We start from the raw sequence: 19,754 nt of genomic DNA, 5'->3' as shown, positions 1-19,754 counted from the left end.
CCAAAAAAAAAAAAAAAGCATCATGGAGGAAGTAGTGGACTGTGAGTAGAGCCTTTGTTCTTGATATTGTTTTTAGTTTTCTGATATTCTGAGATTGAGTGCCATCCTGTGGCACCCATCTTGTATTGCTCAGAATCAGTATGCATGACCACGGTGCTTGCTTAAGCCGTTCTAAAAACAGTTCCTCCTACTATCCACTGCTAGAGTTGGCTGAAGGTTTTCAAATGAAGTCATTGTGCATATTTTAGTCAAATATGTATAACTTCAAAATACTCATAAATAGTTCTTAATAGGTTATTGTTTTGTTGTTTTTTAATGTGGAAAAAGTCTTGTTTAGACATTCCTACTTTTTACTTTTAGTGTGGTCAGTTAATGCCTTTCCTGAACTGCAGCGTAAGCCCTTTGCCAGAACACAGCTGCTTGGTGGTTTTTGAGGAGCAGAAACTTTTTTTATTCCAGATTAGTATGAAACGCCTTTCACTGTCTAATCAATTTAGCATTCAGTGTAATCATATGTTAATGTTTTATGGTTTGGGTTAACATTGATTTATCCAGTCCAAACTAAGATACTCCTGTTGCACAGTTCAGCCTAAACGCTCACTGTGTTCAGCACTCCTATGTTATCTGCTCAGTTTAAGCACCTGGCTGTGCTTTTTGTATTAAACTTGTGGAAGCTTTGTGCTGGCTTGCAAAACCTCACTCACCTGGCTTTTCTACAGACTTGAAGGAAAGGATGGTCCCCATCTGAAAGTGTACTTTAGAACTCATTTTCTCCTGTCACATCTTCCGTTAACATCTGCAGGCCCTCTGTAGTGTTGCAAAGATATGATGGTATTATAGGGGATAGTCAGCTGTTTGTATTTTACACAAGAAAAAGGCAGCAAAATTTCAGGTTAGCTCACAACTATATACATAGCAGGGGTGTTAATAGCAGCAGGAGGAGTATAAAATAGTTTCTTAATAGTTAACAGGTGTGCCTTACTTTGTGAGTAGTCACTTTCTGACAGTTCTGTGGAGAAAGTGATGAAAATGATGGAGTTAGAGAAACACATCAGGAAATGATCCATAATCCTGGAAATGCATTTTGTATATGCTGGCTTCTTGTAAAGTTAAACTAGTGCCCTGATGACTGAGAGGCAGGCAGCAGCTGGAGTGCACACTTTAGCTGGGAGTGCATAGGAGAGGACTGACCCATGTTACAGAATCACAGAATTATCATCTAGGTTGGAAAAGACCTTGAAGAGAATCTAGTCCAACCACGTTCATCAGCTTTTAAAATCCTTATGAAGAAGAATTATTTTTTGAGGTTTGTCCAGGACATTGGTATGTTACAGGTGCTCAGTGGACTCTGTATTTTGGTACAAGAATATGGAAGGATGCAGTCTTCAGTTTCCTTGATCAAATGTAGTTGAAAATGTGATTTTTAGTAACTTTTTCTTTTATGCAATAATCAAACCTACAGGAAAGATGGAACAGTGTATGTGGCGTGTATTTTCATCAAAACTTGGATTTGTGAGAGTTCTTTCTGGAGTAAAACTCAACCTGTCTGTCTCTTTTAAGACGGAAAAGCTGTTTGTTAATTTAATACTAAGATGATGTAATCTTGGGGTTTTTTTCTCTCCTAAAGCTTGGTAAAATGCGGCTAACTATACCATGCAGGGCCTTGACCTGTTCACACCTGCAGTGTTTTGACGCCACTTTGTATATTCAAATGAATGAAAAGAAACCAACCTGGGTTTGCCCTGTCTGTGACAAGAAAGCTCCCTATGAACATCTCATTATTGATGGGTAAGTAAAACTGGAATCAAAATGAAGGATATACCTTACACTCTCTGCTTTTACTGTTCTTGTGCTGCACAGCATGCAGGGCTCTGAAATCTTGGTGATCTGTCTGTGACCTGGTTTAAGTTACCACATCCTTTCATTTCCCTGCTGTTGGTGAAGAATTTCTAACCAGGTACCTCTTCATTCAGTATTCTAGAAGAACTGTGGTCATCAAACTGTTAAAGTTAATAATAATGAAAGGTATTCCTTCCAATCCTTGGTCAGTTTTTGATCTATCCTGCCTAAAACAGTTGTGGTTTTGTTTGGTGTTTGTTGGTTTGTTTTTTTTCCAGTATTCCAGAGTGATGGATCCTTAGGTGAAACCAACACATGTTGTCTTTTCTTTCTACTGCACAAATCAGGCATCGTTGTTAGCAGACATTCATGTTTGATCAAATAAATACTGCCACTCCCTACATGCATGTACAGTTCCATGTACAATTTCACACTTTGGGAGTTGCTATATATAGAAAGCGACACCGATTGATTCCCTGATACTGCCTACCTACAAAACATTAAATAAATAAATCAACCTGTTATTGGTCTCCATGAAGAAATGCCAAGCGTGTGTTCTTGGGTTTGCATTTTAATTCCTTAGACAGGAATCTTTTTTCCAAAGTGTGATGAAGGAAGAGAACAAGTAGTCTTCTGAGAATACTCTTAGAATGTTTTACCAACAACCAACCAACGAACAAAACCCTAAAAAGAAAAACTAAAAACCCTACAATGAACAGAACCTCAGAAAACAACCTTATAAATGATTGAGTCTTTTTTTAATGAGTATGTACTTCATTTTGGTGGCCTGCCAGGGAAGCATAAAGTTGCTTGGGATCCTCTTGAAGGCCTTGCAAAAAAGCCCTTGAAGAGACACTTGGGCCTCACACAGGCTGCTTTGGGTTCATGCACCCCACAATTTACAGGTCCCCTGCTTTGGATCAAAGAACTGTGGGGTTCCTTGTTCTAGGTTTCAGCCTAAAATAGTGAAGACTAAGTGCAGTAATAATTAAAACAATGCATTTTCCTTATTTCTTCTTGTGTTGCCAGGTGCAGATGTTGAAGATTAGGTGATATAATTACAGCATCCCAAAGAGAAGGTTATTTCTAGAAAATGTTTCAGTCTGGGAAAGAGTGAACTTTCTTACTAATTAAAGCAAAGCTCTTTCCTATGCAGAACCACATGAATAGTCTTGGTCAAAAGTTGGAATTCCCATTGGGAGTGATGTGATGCCAGGATCCCAAAAGTTTTAGGAGACACAGCTAGGAGAAGAGGCTGCAAGTTTATATTCCCGTGCTCAGCTTCTGTTAGGAAGTTTTTGCTTGTGAAGAGGTTTCAGAAAATATTAGTCCTTATACTCAGCTATATCGACTCCTTTAAGATACAGGCTTTCTCAGTTTCCCATATTTATCTTTCACAATATTTAAGAAGATTATTTTTTTAAATGCTAGTTCACATTCTTCTTTATTTTGGGAAATTGAGAGTTCTGTGTCATGAGCTCTGCAGGATTCCACCTTTGTCATTTTTTTAAGTGAGTGTGCAGATTTTTATTTTAGATAATATTTTAAATTTATCAGTGACTCCTTTTTATGAAGGAAGCAGATGAGAGAAGGGTAGAACAATGAAAGCTTTCGACTCTTTTTACTTACACCGACTATTAATGATATTGGGGGGGAAGGAGTTAGGCTCTTGAGAACTGATATGAAGTGTTTTGGATTGACAGGTTGTTCATGGAAATCCTGAAGTATTGTACAGATTGTGATGAAATTCAGTTTAAGGAGGATGGATCATGGGCCCCTATGAGATCGAAGAAGGAAGTGCAGGAAGTAACTGCATCTTACAACGGAGTTGATGGTAAGGCATGGTTTGGGGTGTATGGACTGAACATTATACTGTTGAACTGTTAAGTATTGATGTTCCTTTAACTTTTCAAAAGGCTCCTTTTTGCCTGTGTGTTTGGCTCTTTTAATGATCATTTGTGTGAAATACTGAATAATACCTGTTTGGGGCTGGTGGTACTTTTAAGTTATCACTGTTATGTGATTTTGCTGTCTTTTATTCGAAGTGGTAGCTTTATTTATGAAGGCATATAATAAACTGTGATGTTATGATGATTGTAGTGTTGTAAGCTACAGCTTAAAATGTTGACTTATTTTGTATAGGATGCATAAGCTCTTCCTTGGAACATCAGGTGTCTTCTCACCAGCAGTCAAATAAAAACAAGAAAGTAGAAGTGATTGATTTAACCATTGACAGCTCATCAGATGAAGAGGAGGAAGAACCATCTGCAAAGAGAAGCTGTCCTTCCATATCTCCAGCATCACCATTAAATAACAAGGGGTGAGAATAAAATATACAGGCCAATGCAGAGAGAATATACTCATAATGGGGAATAGTAACTTTCAAAAGAAATCATGTCTAGAAAGTTCTGTATTTATATTATATGCTGATTTAGTAGTTTATAGCAAATTGATTTGATCTCAGGTCACAAGGCCCAAGACGACTGGAACAACAACTTTGAGTTGTGTAACGTGATACAGTTTTTCATTTATATTTGTGAAAATTAGTATAAAATGATGCAAAAGGTTGTGGCTTAGAAGTACTTCTTTGCAGATCTGGAAATGGTTTTCTTCCATAGAGAAGTATAAAAGCAGCACATGGGGAGAGAGAGAGAGCAATGAGAAACATGGGTGTGGTATGGGAGTGTGTGGGTTTTGCAGTGGTTATTGCCAGTAGCATAGTAATAAAGAATGCCAAAATAACCTGATTACTCCTAAGTAGCCAAGCACCCTGTTTACATAAACATGTAGGAATGAAAACTGAGTCTAAACCGAAGGGATCCCGTTGTTGAAGTGATTGCTACTTCAGTAGTGTAAATGATTTGGTGATCACTTAAACCTCATCAAGACCTCTTTAGCTGTCTTCCGTTGCTAATTACCTTGTGGAGTATAAATGTTGTGGTGTTACACAGATTTATATGCTTTTTGGGGGTTCAGTATACCTTTAGGATTGTCTTGTCCTGTCTTACGAGTATTTATAGCAGAGATCCCAATAGCATTTATAGTGAGTCATCAGTTTCTGCTGCTTGAGACTGATCTTTCCTTTGCTTTTCATTTTGCTAAACTTCAACTGTCTTGGACAGAATTAACTTTTCTGATAAAATGTCATTGTGAGAAGAAAGCTAGGGGAATGTGTGATGCTCATGGCTCTTACCCCTCCCCCCCCCTTCCCCCTGCCCCCCTTCCAGTCCCTACCAGGCTCTTCGGGGTGCTGTAGCACTGTGATATTTTCTAGCAAAGCTCTGAAATTTAGTAGGGGAGTTGTTGCATGCCTGCCATGAAGTTCATAATGCTTATTGGGAGATTGACTTTGTGTGGTTTGAAAATAGGCATAGTCTGCATAGGACAGCAATAGAAATCTTCAGACGCTGTTCTTTTAGCATTAAAACCAAGACTATATTTTACACTTGTAACAAGCCTTCATTTCTTCCAGCATTTTAAATTTACCCCATCAAGCATCTCCTGTGTCAAGAACACCAAGCCTTCCTGCTGTTGACACCAGCTACATCAATACATCACTTATCCAAGACTACAGGCATCCATTCCATATGACCCCTATGCCTTACGACTTACAAGGTGAGCTTCTGACTGTTCATAGTTGTATGTACAGCTCTCTAAGCAATAATAACTTGTAAAAGGATCTCAACATGCAGTCATTTGACAGTCCAGTAGTGCAAAATATTATTTTGCATCCACAGAGGATGAGATGCTATTAAAAAAAACCCCAAACCCTAAAATATCTTAAGGATTTAAAAGGTTGAGTGTTCTGCAAACTCCGGTAGTGAAGAGAATCTGAAGTGTCCTCAGTATTACACTGGTTTTATTTCAAAATAGGTGCTTTTATGTTTTGAGAAGCTTATTTTTTTTCTTTGGCTCTTTACAGGTTTAGATTTCTTCCCTTTCCTGTCGGGAGACAATCAGGTAAGTCAAAGAAAATCAAGTCATGTGGCAGATACTGTTTTCTGAGAAGGACTTGCTGGCATGGGTGTATAGGCGAGAAGGGAGCAGATGTATGATGTAGGTGTGAATGCAGGCAGGCTGCAGCTCTATTTTATACACATAGAAACTGTGACCAAACATAAGCATTTTTCTAAATACAGGTGTAGGATAAGGCATAACAAAAGATAAACATTCCAGTTCCCAAGGGTTAAACTCAGTCAGCCACTGTGGTGGTGTGGAATGACCCTTGGCTGTGGCTGAAGGTACACCAGCCATCTCCTTAGTTTTTCAGACCTGAGGTCTGACTTTGGCTGTCTGCTGATGCTGGGCCCCACCACTGGGACACTTGACAGTCCTTTAGGCAATTTGGGGAGGCAGGGGCAGCTCTCTGTTCTTTCTGAGGCTGTGTGCCTGTTCACATTGTGTTTGCCACCTTTATGTAAATACTGAAATGGGCTAGATCTGAAACTAAGCAGATCATTCTCAAAAGGAGTATGTGGTGGCAAGTCCTCCCACTTGATAATTTTTCCTCCTGTGCCTTGGAGAAAAGAAGGGGACTGGGGTGGCACACCTGCCCTTTGTCCCTTCATGTCTGTTTTGCAAATTAGGGGAATTGCACTAAATGCAGAGCAAAACTTTCATATCATATTTAAGACCAGAGCCTGCCCTGTGGAATTTGGATTCAGAAAAGCTATCTTGATATTCAGTAAAACACAGATTTGAGAATTATTCTGAAACAAGTAATGCGAAAGTCTGATGCTACACTGTTACGGCACAATTATACCAGTGCATAAACATTGGGGAACAAGGCTGAATAGCCTTCACGTATGTTTTGTCATAGTGGAAAGAAACATCAAAAGCAAAATTACCCTACAGAGAGATTGTATTTAAATTCTGATTCTTGATAGCTGAAGTTCTTGACTGTCAAGGCTGCCCAGCAGCATGTAACCTGGGACAGCCCTCGCTGCCATCTCATGGGACTAAGTGTGCTCTTTCTAAACGCATTTTTTGCAGAAGTGTGCTTTCCTCCACCAACAGTGATTAGCACATAGTTTCACCAGCTCTGGTTGTTCTGTGACTTTTGAGCAGAGGAGAGGGATGGCAAAATGTTTCTTTGAATTTGGGGGAATTTTTCCACCAAGGGATTTTTTGAAGAGGTAAAAGAGTGCTGCTTCTTGCTCTTACTGTTTTGGGTGTCTTGCGATACTTTTGCATTTCTGGTGTTTGTTCTTACTAATACTAGTATTTCCAGTTTCTTTTGGCTTCAGAAATCAGGGGCTGCAGAGATAAAAGTTCACAGCATCGGTCTACTTAATTTACAGAAAGGTTTAGTAGACTAGCTGGTGTGAAATCCAGAAGCTGTCAAGAGCTTTAGCTTACAAATACCTTCTTTTGTGCTGGTCTGAATCAAAACTATGGTGTCTGAAATGTAACTTGAAAATGTTGTTTTTCCCCCCAGCATTACAACACATCCCTTCTTGCTGCTGCAGCTGCGGCAGTTTCCGCATCAGATGATCAAGAACTCTTACACTCTCGTTTTTTCCCATACACTTCATCTCAGATGTTTCTCGATCAGCTAAATGCAGGAGGAAGCAGTTCTCTGCCAGCCACAAATGGTAGCAATAGTGGCAGTAACAGCAGTCTTGTTTCCTCCAACAGCCTGCGAGAGAATCATGGTCATCCAGTTGCAAGTAGGAGCAGCACGGACACGGCGTCTATCTTTGGTATCATACCAGACATTATTTCGTTGGACTAATTTTTTGGAGTAAATGAACTTGTCAGAGGAAATCTTTGTGCTTGGTTTTACTTTATGTTAGAAACATAGACAAGTTTTTTTTCCTTTTTTAGGGAAAAAAATTTATGTGTACAGAGAACAAAAGTATATTTTCAGTTTTACTTTTGTATATAAACCTAAGATGGCCTCACTGGTAAAAATAAGAAAAAAAAAAAAAAACACAAAACAAAAAAAATTAACAAAAACAAGGAGCTTCAGTTCATTTTTATGGATGCTGAAGATTTTACACCTCTGCATTTGTCATGTGAGTTACTTTTTTTTACCCCCATAGTTTGGACACAAATGGCATTATTTTCTTCACTGTAAAATAAACAGGAAAGGAGCTGAACTTCTAAAGTTCAAACTTGAGAGAGGGGGTTTTTTCCTCTTCTTGGAGACATTTACCTTTGGTGGTGGAATCTAATTCCCCACCTCTTATTTAGTTCATATTTTATTATGCTTAAAGTGGAATAAACCCTACCCAAACTGTTCCACAGCATCCCCTCTGTTTGCAGGACAGAGCCTTTCAGGAGTGGGTTTGGTTTTTTAGGATTTTTTTTGGTCATTTCTGGTTGTGACCCTCTATTCAGATGATTATAATCTTGTTTTTAATTCCATGCTTTAGTCAAGCATGTCGCAAGCTCATTAGTGCACCAGTTATTCTTGAGGGCCAGACTCAATAAAATCTCAGGCTGAGGAGTTATTTGGCTGTGCTTATGTGGGACAAGACAGAGAATTTTTATAGAATCTAGCCCCAAATAAAAGCATTGACACACTGGACTGTAGGGTTTTGTTTCTAAGAACTTACTATGAAATCCTTTTAAAATAACTTAAGATCCTAATCAGCAAAATATTAAGCATGTATCAATTTTAAATTTGTGGAACTGCTTGTGCTTTGAAGTTAGCCATGCGTGTATAAACGGCCTATTGATTTGAGGCCTATCTTGTTCTGTCTGGAGAAACCTACTTTTAGCTGCAGTAGATCAAATTTCTGCTTAAAAGTGAACTTGTCAACAAAAGGAAGAAAATACAAACACCAACACACTATTGCATGGTTGTGCAGCTGATAATGGTCTTGATACACTGTCTTCTGAGTTCACATTCATCAAAATTAGTATTAAATGTTCAATGTGAGTCTCTTAAACCAAAAACCAACCCAATAAAAAAGCCCCACCCTGTAGCCCATGTACTCAAACATATTGCTACCTATTGAAGTCTCTTAGGGTAGTGGGTTTCAAAATTCAGTTTTCTCTTTTTGGCCTTGTGATTTATTTTTTTTTTTTATTTCCCCAATTTTTCAGTGTGCATATGTTGAACTTTGAGCCATATTTACTTCCTGTTTTCTCTCTTTTTTTTTTTTTTTTTAAAGTTGTGCATGATAGAAGAAAATCTTTTTTTAGAACTGATGGGTCATTTGGTCTGATCCGTTCTTATTAAGAGTGAAATGTGTAAATAGCTGGAATGCAGTTTTTCAGGAGATTCTTTAAAGTAAGAGAAGGGGGAGGGAAGGAAGTGATTCTCTTGTGTCCCAAAGTCCATGTCAGAGAGAGTAAGTATTTCCTCTGGTGTGAAAAATATTTTTATAACTCGTTGAAAGTGCAGGTAACAGGTTTATCAGGAAAGAGAGATAAGGAATACTAAAATTAGCAGATTCTTGTCTGAATTTTTAATGTCCAAAACTGTTGATTGCAGTTAGTTGCTTTGAGCATTGACAAGGGCCACCTTTTGCCTATGAAGTTGTCTCAAAATCTTGCATTGATTAAAAAAGAAAAAAAAAAAAGGAAAAAAAGGAAAAAAAAGAAAAAAAATCTTTAATCCAAGTAGCATTAGGTATTGCTGTATGATCAGTCGTATGGTTATTTGAAAGGTTCACATTATGTGGCATCAAAATCGTTTTTAGTGTTTTTACAGCATCCCTCTGCCACTAAATAGTTGACTTGAATTTTGAAAACAAATGTTTGTGTTTATATGTATATGTGTGTGTATATATGTATTTATAGATCTCTGTGTGTGAGTTAAGTGAGTTAAATAGTTTTTCCCATGCATGTGTATTTCATACATATCTGGCTGATATATATATTTCACCATACACCAATTTTATAATTTATTAAATGTCAGTTAAAAAAATAAATAAAAGGATAGAAAATGGGAAATACTTATTTTTTAAACTCAGTCTGATTTTGAAGTGATTAAACCTACAGTAGGATTATATCTCATACATTTTAGTCATACTAACCTGGTAACTTCAGAGCATATGCTTTGCTATAATACAGTTTGTAAATCTGGAGTACGACTGCCATCAGTGTAACTGGGAGCGTGTGTGTCCCCAGCTTCTGAAATACCTACGAGAAATTCGGGAGAGTTTGTGGCTGTTTTACTGACGATCGTGGCAACATTTCCATTGACTGTGTTGTTAAAGATGACCTGAAGAGCAGTTTATGTCACTTTTGACAATGGTATTAAAATCTTGTTAATTCACATATAAAATGAAATGTGGCGAGTGTCTGGTAACACAGAATCTGGCATCTTTATGCCTATCTTAGCTTTTGGAAAGTGAGGTCAGCTGATGACGTCTTCTGTTTCCTCATGAGTTACCCTGAAGGGAAGGAAGGCTGTTCAGTTCACTGTTGTCATTTTTTTAAATCTCATTGCTCTACAAAGAAGGGACAGAAATGTTCTGAAATCCTCCTTTGTGGTATTAATCCCATATGCTTTGTGAGTATTCCTGTTTCATGCTAGGGTGTTCTCTATAGCTGATAATTCTCTGTGCCTCTGACCACAGTTAACATTGCTTGGTAGAAGTCTCAGTCTGAGTTCTCAACAAATTCCCTGCAAACGTCACTCCAAAACTCAATCTCCATTAGTTCGCGTTTTATCAAAGCAGCAGTAAAGCAACCCAGGGTGGCCTGGCTTGTGGTGCTGCTCCCTTCGCTGCAGACTGCAGAGTTTCAGTATCCTTAGGCCAGTGGTCTCTTGTCCTCAAATTCTACCACTGGAGGAGTGGGGTGTGGGCATGTGTTTGCGTGTACAGGGGGGTGAGTAGCTGTTGGCAGAGCAGGGTGGAAGTGGCTGTGAATCGCTCTTGAGGGTGTCACTGATGCATCCTTTAGAAAATGAAAAACCACACTGAACTATAACCGATGCCATGCGTTAAAAACTTTGTAGCACTTTTGTAATGATCGATGTGACAGCAGTTCCAGGCTTGCCCTTTTCCTCTCCATGGCCAGGATTCAATAAGTCTTTCAAGGACGGGATAACTGATAGATTTTCATTGGACTCTCTTGGACCTGCCTCCAAACGCAGAGCTAAGGACTGTGAGGAGAACGTTTTGAAAATTAATTCTTTGTTGCAGATTAACATTTCAGGGTTTTAAGCACATTTTAAATAGAAAAGATTTTGTTTTGTCAGTGTAACTGTTTTTCTTTTTGTTTTTTTTTTTTTTTTTTTTTTTTAAACAGAGCTTAGATTTCTAACAAGGGAAAATTGCTGGTGGTCCCCAAAAGTGCTGCTGTTAATTGTTTTAATTAACAAAGGGAAAAATGTATATAAGCAGAATATTAAAATTACCATTAATTCCATGAATTTAAATCTGTCATTCATTGCCTTAAAACTTTCTCTTAGTTTCCATACGGCATGCCAAACCAGTAAATGACTTTTAAAAATGTATAGTAGACCAATGTCAGTTTGTATAAAAGTACCAAGTGAAAATATTTATTATATGCATTGGAAAAAAAATGGTTTACCTATTGAATGTTACCTGTTTATGTAGAAATCTTTAGATGTAATAAAAAGCATTCAGTTACCTTGTGTTTCCTGGGGGGAAAAAAAAGGGGGGGGTGGGGGGGTGGAGGGTGTTTTCTGTGAACTCAGAGTTGCAGAGGTCCCTTTTGAACAGGAATGCTTTGCTTCTGAATGTTTTGTGGCATGGAGTGTCTCACACTTGTCTGCCCAAGCTCTAACAGTGCTGCTTTGTTTTGTGAGTGTGTGTGAAGTGCGGTTCCTTTCTGCTGGCTTTTATTTGGGTAATGTTTACCCACCCAGAGAGGGTGGTAATGCCTGTTATGATACAGATGCATTCTGGAGTAATCCACAGTGATTTTGAGCTGATCAATCCCCATGACATACAAGCTTTTATATTGTCTGCAGCTGAAAGGATTTGTTAATCAACTGTTCTGGTCAATAGGGAAGAATTAAGCTGTGTATTGGATCATTTGTAATTTGGCTATTGATGCATATTGGAAACAAATGCTTCTAATGAACTCCTTGTTTCATAAGCTAATTATGCTCATGCTCAAAGCAGCCGAGGTTTTTTGCTCGCCTTCATCTCTGGTACTTCTGTAGCAAAGGTCTGGAAGAGCTCTAGGGGGGGCAGAAATCGAACTGCATGCTGTGGGCAGACCTCCAGAAGGAAAGGCATGAGTGCGGAAGGGCTTGGCATCAAGGTAGGTGTTTTTTTTGTCCAAACATTGAGGTTAACTGTGAACCCTCACAAGAGAGTTACAGGAGAAATCCTATCTTCTCCTGTTAGTTGGAACCTGTTCTTGTTTTTTATAGTGGATCCTATCACTATTTCACTGTATAATGTTTTTCTGGAGTGTTATCTGAGTGTTGAACTGCTTGTAACTAATTTTCACAGAACAAGGGGCTTTTTGTTTTGTTTTCTGTCTGTAGAGTAGGAAGAGCTCATATAAGAATTGAGGGATGTGGCAGGCAGACACAAGGTGTGGCAGTTACACATCGAGCAGAGTTCATTTCCCTATGAAGCATGATCCTTCACTGTTCAGAGGGCCTTTGGTTAGTATCTTGGTGAGTCAGGATCCAAATCTGAGCTTACTGGGTTAGTCTGGGACTGCTGCCTTGTGAGAACTGCAGGCTCTGCAGCTTGGCTCTGAATCAGGAGGTTGGGCACAAAACTGCCATTTGTCTTAAATAAGATACGTCCTGGATCCACTTCCATTTCTTGTATAGCATTCAGCATGTCATTTAATCTGTGCTTTTTTTACCCCCATGTAATAATATTCCATGAGAATAATGCCAGCCTTACCCTTCAAGAAACACTGTTACTGATCTGCAAGGGTTAAGGTTGCCTCATGCTTTGTTTTTTTCAGTTTATAACCAAGTTTGTGCTGACTGCAGTTCTGTTTGATTCCAAGTGTTATGGCAATGTGGGATGGTTTTGGTGGTGGCCTTAGTCCGCAGTGTTCAGGCTGTGCTGGGTGCCTCAGTAGGGGATAAATGCATTGTATCTGCCATGGCTGTAATGATTTAATTGCAAATTAAAAATTGAGCAGAGAGTTGTTTCAGCAATAAAGATTGAGAATTAAGATTAAGAATTAAGAAAAGGAAGGAGAGGCAGGGATGGAATGAGGGGATATGGGGGCCTGTGGGTAGAAGCCCCAGCAGAGGTGGCAGGAGCACACGGTCTTCCAGCGAACTTCACAGGTCGCTGCAAATTTACAGTTGACTCCAGAGAATCTGCTGCACGTTGTTCTAAATGTCATGTCAGTCTGAGGACCTCAGCTAGGGCTGCCAAGAGGTAAATGGAATAAGATCAGTAACGACTGCCGTGGGTCACGTTGGTTTTCATTGGTCTAAAGTCAAGAGAGATGAGGTGGGTTTCTTCCTGTTGTAGAGAAGCTGCATTTTCATGGCCTCTGTTTTTTCCCTGCCAGGCTGTCTCTAGGAGTATGTTCTGGGCAGCTAGCCCAGAACTTGGTAACACATACATTTACCAAGCACAGCATTTTCAGCATGCTGCCTCAAAATGCAGGGGCACTTTAACTGCACAGAAACCTGACGTTGCAAGATACCGCACCTTAATAAATAATGCGAGAAGCACACCACCACAGATATCTTGTCTGTTGGAGGTGTGAAAGATGAGGAGGAATGAGACAGCGATCCTAGGCTGTTCCTGTGTTTAGAGACCGGGAGTTGTCCTCTGCAGCTGGTGAGCATCACTGACGGGGAGCTAGGGAGATGCTGGCTGCTCGTCTCCTGTCGCTCTGGGAGTCAGCAGGGACGCGGCCACCCTGCAAGCGGGACCGTTAACTTGACAGCTTCGTGACAGGGGAACATCTGGTTCAGATCATACCACAGATCTGAGGAATACTGGGGAGCTGTGCATAGTTACGCTAAATTTACCACCGTTGTGACATAGTCGAGCTTCTTGGAGAATCTGTTTCTACACAAAGAACCATGTCTGGGTTTGGGTGTGTGGAAGCATCAAATGGTTCTGGGTGATGCTGTTTTCTTGGAACACAGTCACCATGAGACCCTAACTACAAGTTATCATTTGTACTGCAACCTGTAGACTCAAATGCAGTTTTAAATGAGTTGATTTTTTTTTAAGCATGACACACATTACACAAGGGAATGTCACATTTGATTTATTTAAGTAACAGCTCATGTTTTGTGACAACATTTCTTCAGAAATAGGGTGGGAACCTGTGTAAGCGTAAGCACTATCATGAAGGCAAAATAAGGATTTTTAAAGAGAAATGATGACTCCTGAGTCCAAACAGTAACTAGAAGAAACTGAAATCAAAATAAGTTTCAGGTTCTTCTCTTGCTTTGAATTTTAGTAGTCAACTGTAGGAAGACAAATGGTGTGGACAAATTCTTCATATTTTATTGTTCCATTTGGTCCAACTTTGGCTCCTTTTAGCAGGTCATCAACTGAAAGAGTAAAAGAAAAACAGAAGTTTGAGTGGTATGTATTAGGGTTGTTGTGATCCTCAAAAGAAGAGCAATGCAGGATTTGGGGTTTATTACTTCTAACAACTTCTGGGATCAGTTGGAGGTGCCATCCAGATTATAGTTTTAAATGACCCTCAGCACTTCGATTTTTATTTTCATGTCTGAACTTCTGGAGCAGAGATGTTCATCTCTTTGAGTTCCACGTGGAAAAGATTCACAAATTCAGAACAAATCGGCTTACTCTTGGTATGAATGGCTTATTTGGCTTGAATAGCAAACCTGTCCCTATTCAATTCAGACAAAACTTAAGTGCTCGTGCAGATTTTGTGCCCAACTTTAAGTAGATTTGTGTGGCACTTGTTAATATCAACGGGCCTTTAGCACTTGAAAGGGAAGAATACCTTCTCAGCTGGGGCTCTAAGGCTCTTGCTGAAAATACTCCTAAAAGCCGTGCGGTTGGCACTTGGCAGTAGTGATGCTTTTTCATTCCAGCTTTGGGAATGCCTTGGCAGCAACAGCAGTTATCTAACTTAAAATGCTTTCTTCTGTATGAGCTAAACCATTAAAAAGTATTGTTCCTGTCAAATAGCATCAATAAAATAGAAGTATGTAAGAAATGACACAGGAAAGTAACATTAAATGTTGCTGAATGAAGCTACTACTGGGAATTAAGTACCTTCTTCCTTCAGATGACAGGAGGGGAGGCAAATTCCTTGGCTTGTTTACTCATAACCTATAGCAGGTAGGCACTGGAACATCAGAGAACCTCAGCAACTTTTATTTGATAACGATTTGGGCAGCAGTTTCCTTCGATAAGGCATCTAACACAGCCTAAGAAAGAGGTTTTTGCTTGCGTACATGCTGATGCTGAGGAGCGTGTGTCCAGTTTCACCAGCATGTTGGTGTTTTCTTTTGGACCCGTGGCTGGGTGCTGTGCAGAGGGATGGGACAGGTGATCTGTTGGAGATGAAGCTGTTGGGTTGTGGACCTGCATTTATCATTTGATATTTCATTAGTGGGACACCTTCTAGGTGTTCAGAGCCCATTTAGGGAACAGAGATTCTTTAGTCTGGAGGAGGGTGAGGGGAGACCTCATCACCCTCTACAGCTCCCTGAAAGGAGGGTGCAGAGAGGGGGGATGAGTCTCTTGACCCAAGGAACAAGCGACAGGACAAGAGGGAATGGCCTCAAGCTGCACCAGGGCAGGGTCAGACTGGCTCTTAGGAAGTATTTCTTTCCAGAAGGGGCTGTTGGGCGTTGGAATGGGCTGCCCAGGGCAGGGGGGGAGTCCCCATCCCTGGAGGGGTTGAAGAGTCAGGTTGACCCAGCGCTGAGGGATCTGGTGGAGTTGAGAACGGTCAGTGTGTGTTGCTGCCCATAGTTGTGGAAGGTCTCTGTGAGCAGCATAACCTGTTTCCTCTCTCTGCTGTTCTTGGGGGTACTGGATGAGAGACTTTCCCCCTTGGTTTGCAGGCAGTGTGTGCAGGGGGTAGGTGCTGCCCCGGTGAAGCTGCTGCCAGGAGGATTTGGGTGCAGTGTAGGGTAAATGAGGGGTAAATTGTCCGAACTGCTGTTACTGTAAGGTGAGTAACAGTTCTTTCTGTCCAGGAGATCTAATCTTCCTTTCAAAAAGAATACCTAGATGGTAATCAAGTGCTTCTAGGGACATAAATTCAAAAAATAATTAATTCTCCCCAGAGCATTTAAAAATAACCGAATAAAAATGTGTTGATTCTCATTTGGTAAAAGTACATTAAATTAAAATGAAGTGAAGGCTTTTCTGGAGCCCCTGTAAATGAAGGTACATGCCAGTAGTTACTAAACAATTGCAGATGCTAATGAAAGAGTCTATTCCGGTATCAAATATTTATACCAGTTTAGCAAGCTGGACTTGGTGTGTCAAGCCAAAAGGGGAATTTCTTGTTGAGAAGAAGCATCCCTTCCTACAGTAGGGCCTGTAGTGCCTTGGTACAGGCTGAGAGTAGATGCTCAGCCTGTACCTCAAAAGTAATGGGAAATCCCCCCGTACCTCCCAGATCTTCATATAACGGTGGTTCTTGCTAGGATGCCTTTAATTAGGGGTAATGTCTCCATGTCTTCACTGTTTGTTCAGCTCTCATAGTAGCTCTGAAAGTGTTTTCAGATGTTAATAGCTTCTTGAACTATTATTCCAGTTAAACAACTGAAGAAAACACTGGGAAGAAATGCCTTGTTGTTGTATCACTTGTGAAGCTGGTGACTGATTGGGCTGGCCAGCCTTGCTCTGATTAAATCAAAATTCTCCTTTAACATTAGACAGAACCGTTCTTACGCCCTCAAGGAGCCAAGTGGGCTCCGGATAAACCCAATAACCCTGGTAAAACTCATTCCTTGCCTGTATCAAACCGGTGATGGATTTTTCTAACGCAATCTTGGCAGGGAGTGAGCAGTTTGAAAGCTCCGGAGCCTGCTCCCCGCAGCAGGGTCGGAGGGGGGAGAGCTCTGTGAGAGCTGGAGAAGAACCCAAAGGTGATGTGGTTTGGAGCAGGGAGGGGACAGGACACCCCATCCCAAGGGCAGAGGATGTGCAGGGCACTGCCCTGCCTTCCTGCATGCTGGGCCCAGTTCCTGCAGCCTGGGGAAGCTGGAAGAATGGGGAATGCATTTAAAAAAATTCATATGCGTACTAAAATGCCTAGCACAAAATCTGCTGTCTAAAAGGTCTTGATCATTTTAAGCTTCCTGGAAATTCCCTTCTGCTGTGTCCCTTTGAAGAAAATTTCTGACAAACAAGACCTTTTTTTTTCCCCCCTTTTTTTTTTTTAAGAATCTTAATTAAAAATTTCCCCTCTCTTCCGAATTGTGCTCTTGGGAAGCTGCCAGCGCACTGTGTGCTCCTTACAGAATCCCTGCAGCTGGGGGCACGGACACTCTCCCAGGGCCCTTCATGGGGCAGATGCTCGCTTATAAATACTACAGAGGAAAATCAGGAAGGAAATAAGAAGATGGGGGAGCATTCGATACATCTTTGAATTGCAAAATACCTTCTTCCTCGGAAAGCTTTTCTCCTAATCTTGTAAGTTTGGCTCTCAGCTCCGAAACGGTGATAACGCCTCTCTTCTGCCTGTCTATCATAGACAAGGCTGTGAGGATTTCCCTCTCGGGTTCCTCTTGCTTCATTTGTCTGTACATTATATTCAGGAAAGTGGAGAAATCCAGCTCTGCGTTTCTGTCTGGAAAAATAAGAGCAGACTCTTTAGGAGTGGCTCAGTTTTGTAGTCTGGATCCAGACCTAAGCATCCCCCCTCCTCTCCCTGCCAGTTCCCCTTCTGTAGCACCTTTTGCCTGACCCTGGACTGGGCCAGGCTGGGCCACTGCTTGGGCCTTTCTCCTGACCCAAACCCCATTTATAGCATCGCTAGACTTGTGCTCTGAAACCTCACAGCCAGAACTTTGAATCCAGCCCACTTTATCTCATGATTGTTCTTTGGTCTTTGTGCTGTGCTTTGTATTTATTTATACATATCTGCAGAAGAATATCTTTCTGTGCTCTTCTACCTCTGCTGGTTGGACTGGACAGTTTCCTAGCCTCCACAATCAATAGGTATGCCTCCTCCTGCTCTTGAAGCTTTTCTGTTTTAATGGCACTAGTTTAATCCATGTGCTGGATTGACTGTGTTCACCATCCAGCACATCAGACTAGGTTTTGGTGACTGCTCTGGGTTATATAGCTGTATTGCCTGGGCTGTTCCACTTGAGAGGGAATATTATCTCCTGGGCTCCAGGCAGCTTCCTTGTCTTTGCATGTAGCCTCCTGACCACAGGAAAGTTGAATTTCTCAACCTATGATCTAGTGTGGTTTTTATTCGTGTGCTACTGCTGCGCTTTGCTTACCGATCTTGTGCAAGTGCAGGTGCCTCTGCACCTCTGCTGGCGTCGGGCTGGCTCCCAGGCACCGCATCACTGCCATCAGGTCGGAGGCTTTTATCTTGCCTTTTTGTTTCTTGTCGTACAGGGAAAAACATTCCTTGAACTCTAATTAAAAACCAAAACTCTGTTATGCCATGTAAGATTACATTGATCTACCAGTGACGTTTCTTCTCCCGTTGCCCAGTCGGGCAGCGTTGGTTAGGTTCCAGCAAAGGTATTGTGTCTGGCTCGGGGTGTCTGGTTTCAAGGAAGATGATGAACAGTGTGGGAGGACCCTGGGGTAAAGTGCCAAGGGCAATTAAAATTCAGTATTGTGAATAGCTGAGCTAATTGGGGTCCTTCACCCTAATGAAGCAAGTCTGAAAGTCGAGTCAGGCTTCCAAATATGTAGAATACTGTTAAAAAGTACCTTTCTCTGCCTTCGTGGGGAGTAGGAAACGATGCTGAAGGAATGAGCTTAAAAGAGTGGTGGAGGATGCTGGGTTGGTCCCTGCTGTGGTCTGTGCAGGGTCTGGTAATTGCCCCTCCTTGGCCTGCCACTAACTGGCTTTTAATAAAAGAACTGATAATGTGACATTTGACATCTGGAGTGCCAGTCACTGCGTGATCCAGGCATAGCAGAGCCTCTGCCTGCCCTGCCGCCCTCCCTCGTCTCTTCCCACTGTCCCCGCCTGCCCGCCCGCCCTCTCCCCTTCCCCCTCCCAACACTGGCTTTGCAGTTTTCAAATAAATAAATAAGGCTAGCAGCTGACCTAGATAAGGCTGCCATCTCTTATCCTGCCTTCCCGCTCTGCTCCCAGCGCAGCGGCTCCTCGGCACGCTTAACGCTGACGGGCAAGTTGTGCTGCACAGGGACAGTCCTGTCTGCAGAGCAGCCCCGGGAATACAAACCAGCCTGTTTTGGTGCAACCACCCTCATCTCCTCTATCCCTAGACCTTATTGCAGGCATGGGTGCTGGGCGCCCCGTGGGTGCTGTGGCCTCCCCCTGCCCTGGCTGCCTTCTCCCCTGCAGCAGTCCTGCAGAGCTGCTGAGCCCACAGGGGCTGCAGATTAACAGATTTGCAGTAATACTATTCTTTCAGATTTCTTCTGCCATTCTTGTAGCAAACCCTTCCTCGTTCCAGCCTGAGGCAGGGGTCCCCTTTCCCAGGGAAAGCCCCGGTGCCCCATGATGAGAATTTGCACTTCCTGCACCCTCTCCTTCCTCTTCCTCCCTCGCCTTCACTCCCATCTTATGTGAAGCCTCCAGTACTGCAAATGGTCACCTGAAATTTCACCAGGTCCCTGCTAGCTTGGCCAGGGCCGATGTTTGTGGGTTTGGGAGGGTGCTGGTTAACCTCTGCAGGTCTCGGTGCAATCCAGTGTGTGGGTCTGTGGTGGGTTTTCAGCTCCATGCCTGTGCCCAGCGCTGTCTTAACGAAGCTGGGGAGATTTCTGTGACTTCAGAGCAAGCAGATCCCCTCGAGGGCAAGGGGGGGAGCACAAACCCAGACTGAGACTGTTTGGGGGAAATTCCAGTTTTTATAGATATAAAAATGTGTGTGTGTGTGTGTGTGT

At 41.6% G+C, this 19,754-nt stretch overlaps 2 protein-coding genes across 3 annotated transcripts in view; one reads left to right on the top strand and one right to left on the bottom strand.

The window, feature by feature from the left end:
* PIAS1 (protein inhibitor of activated STAT 1) overlaps positions 1–11,035 on the top strand; it is a 37,810-nt gene extending 26,775 nt beyond the window's left edge. Inside the window, exons 8-13 of one of the 2 annotated variants that reach the window (XM_026855870.1) lie at positions 1,628–1,788; positions 3,543–3,673; positions 3,982–4,159; positions 5,312–5,454; positions 5,762–5,799; positions 7,477–11,035. In XM_026855870.1, coding sequence (XP_026711671.1) covers positions 1,628–1,788; positions 3,543–3,673; positions 3,982–4,159; positions 5,312–5,454; positions 5,762–5,799; positions 7,477–7,512 — 687 coding nt within the window. In that variant the 3' untranslated portion in view covers positions 7,513–11,035. Of the gene's footprint in view, positions 1–1,627; positions 1,789–3,542; positions 3,674–3,981; positions 4,160–5,311; positions 5,455–5,761; positions 5,800–7,276 lie in introns of both variants that reach the window. The other variant, XM_026855869.1, reaches the window with a different exon arrangement.
* Positions 11,036–13,954: 2,919 nt separating this feature from the next.
* On the bottom strand, positions 13,955–18,827 carry CALML4 (calmodulin like 4). The gene is made up of 3 exons (XM_026855872.1): positions 18,161–18,827; positions 17,311–17,499; positions 13,955–14,266 (listed from the first exon to the last, which is right to left on the bottom strand). Exons 1-3 carry the CDS (start codon positions 18,234–18,236, stop codon positions 14,169–14,171), a joined length of 363 nt encoding a protein of 120 aa, XP_026711673.1. The 5' UTR covers positions 18,237–18,827; the 3' UTR covers positions 13,955–14,168.
* Between the last annotated feature and the right edge of the window lie 927 nt (positions 18,828–19,754).

Source organism: Athene cunicularia (genome assembly GCF_003259725.1).
Source record: "Athene cunicularia isolate RWA chromosome 10 unlocalized genomic scaffold, athCun1 chr10_part1, whole genome shotgun sequence".
Classification (NCBI taxonomy): domain Eukaryota; kingdom Metazoa; phylum Chordata; class Aves; order Strigiformes; family Strigidae; genus Athene; species Athene cunicularia.
Note: the sequence above shows the minus strand (reverse complement) of the source record. Positions and strands in the feature narration are given on the sequence as shown.

Coding starts and splice junctions, on each gene's coding strand:
- CALML4 (XM_026855872.1), bottom strand. CDS start 18,236: ATGGCAGTGATGCGGTGCCTGGGAGCCAGCCCGACGCCAGCAGAGGTG. Junction 17,500..18,160: donor CCTGCACTTGCACAAGATCG/GTAAGCAAAGCG, acceptor TTATTTTTCCAG/ACAGAAACGCAGAGCTGGAT. Junction 14,267..17,310: donor AAAGCTTTCCGAGGAAGAAG/GTATTTTGCAAT, acceptor TTACTCTTTCAG/TTGATGACCTGCTAAAAGGA.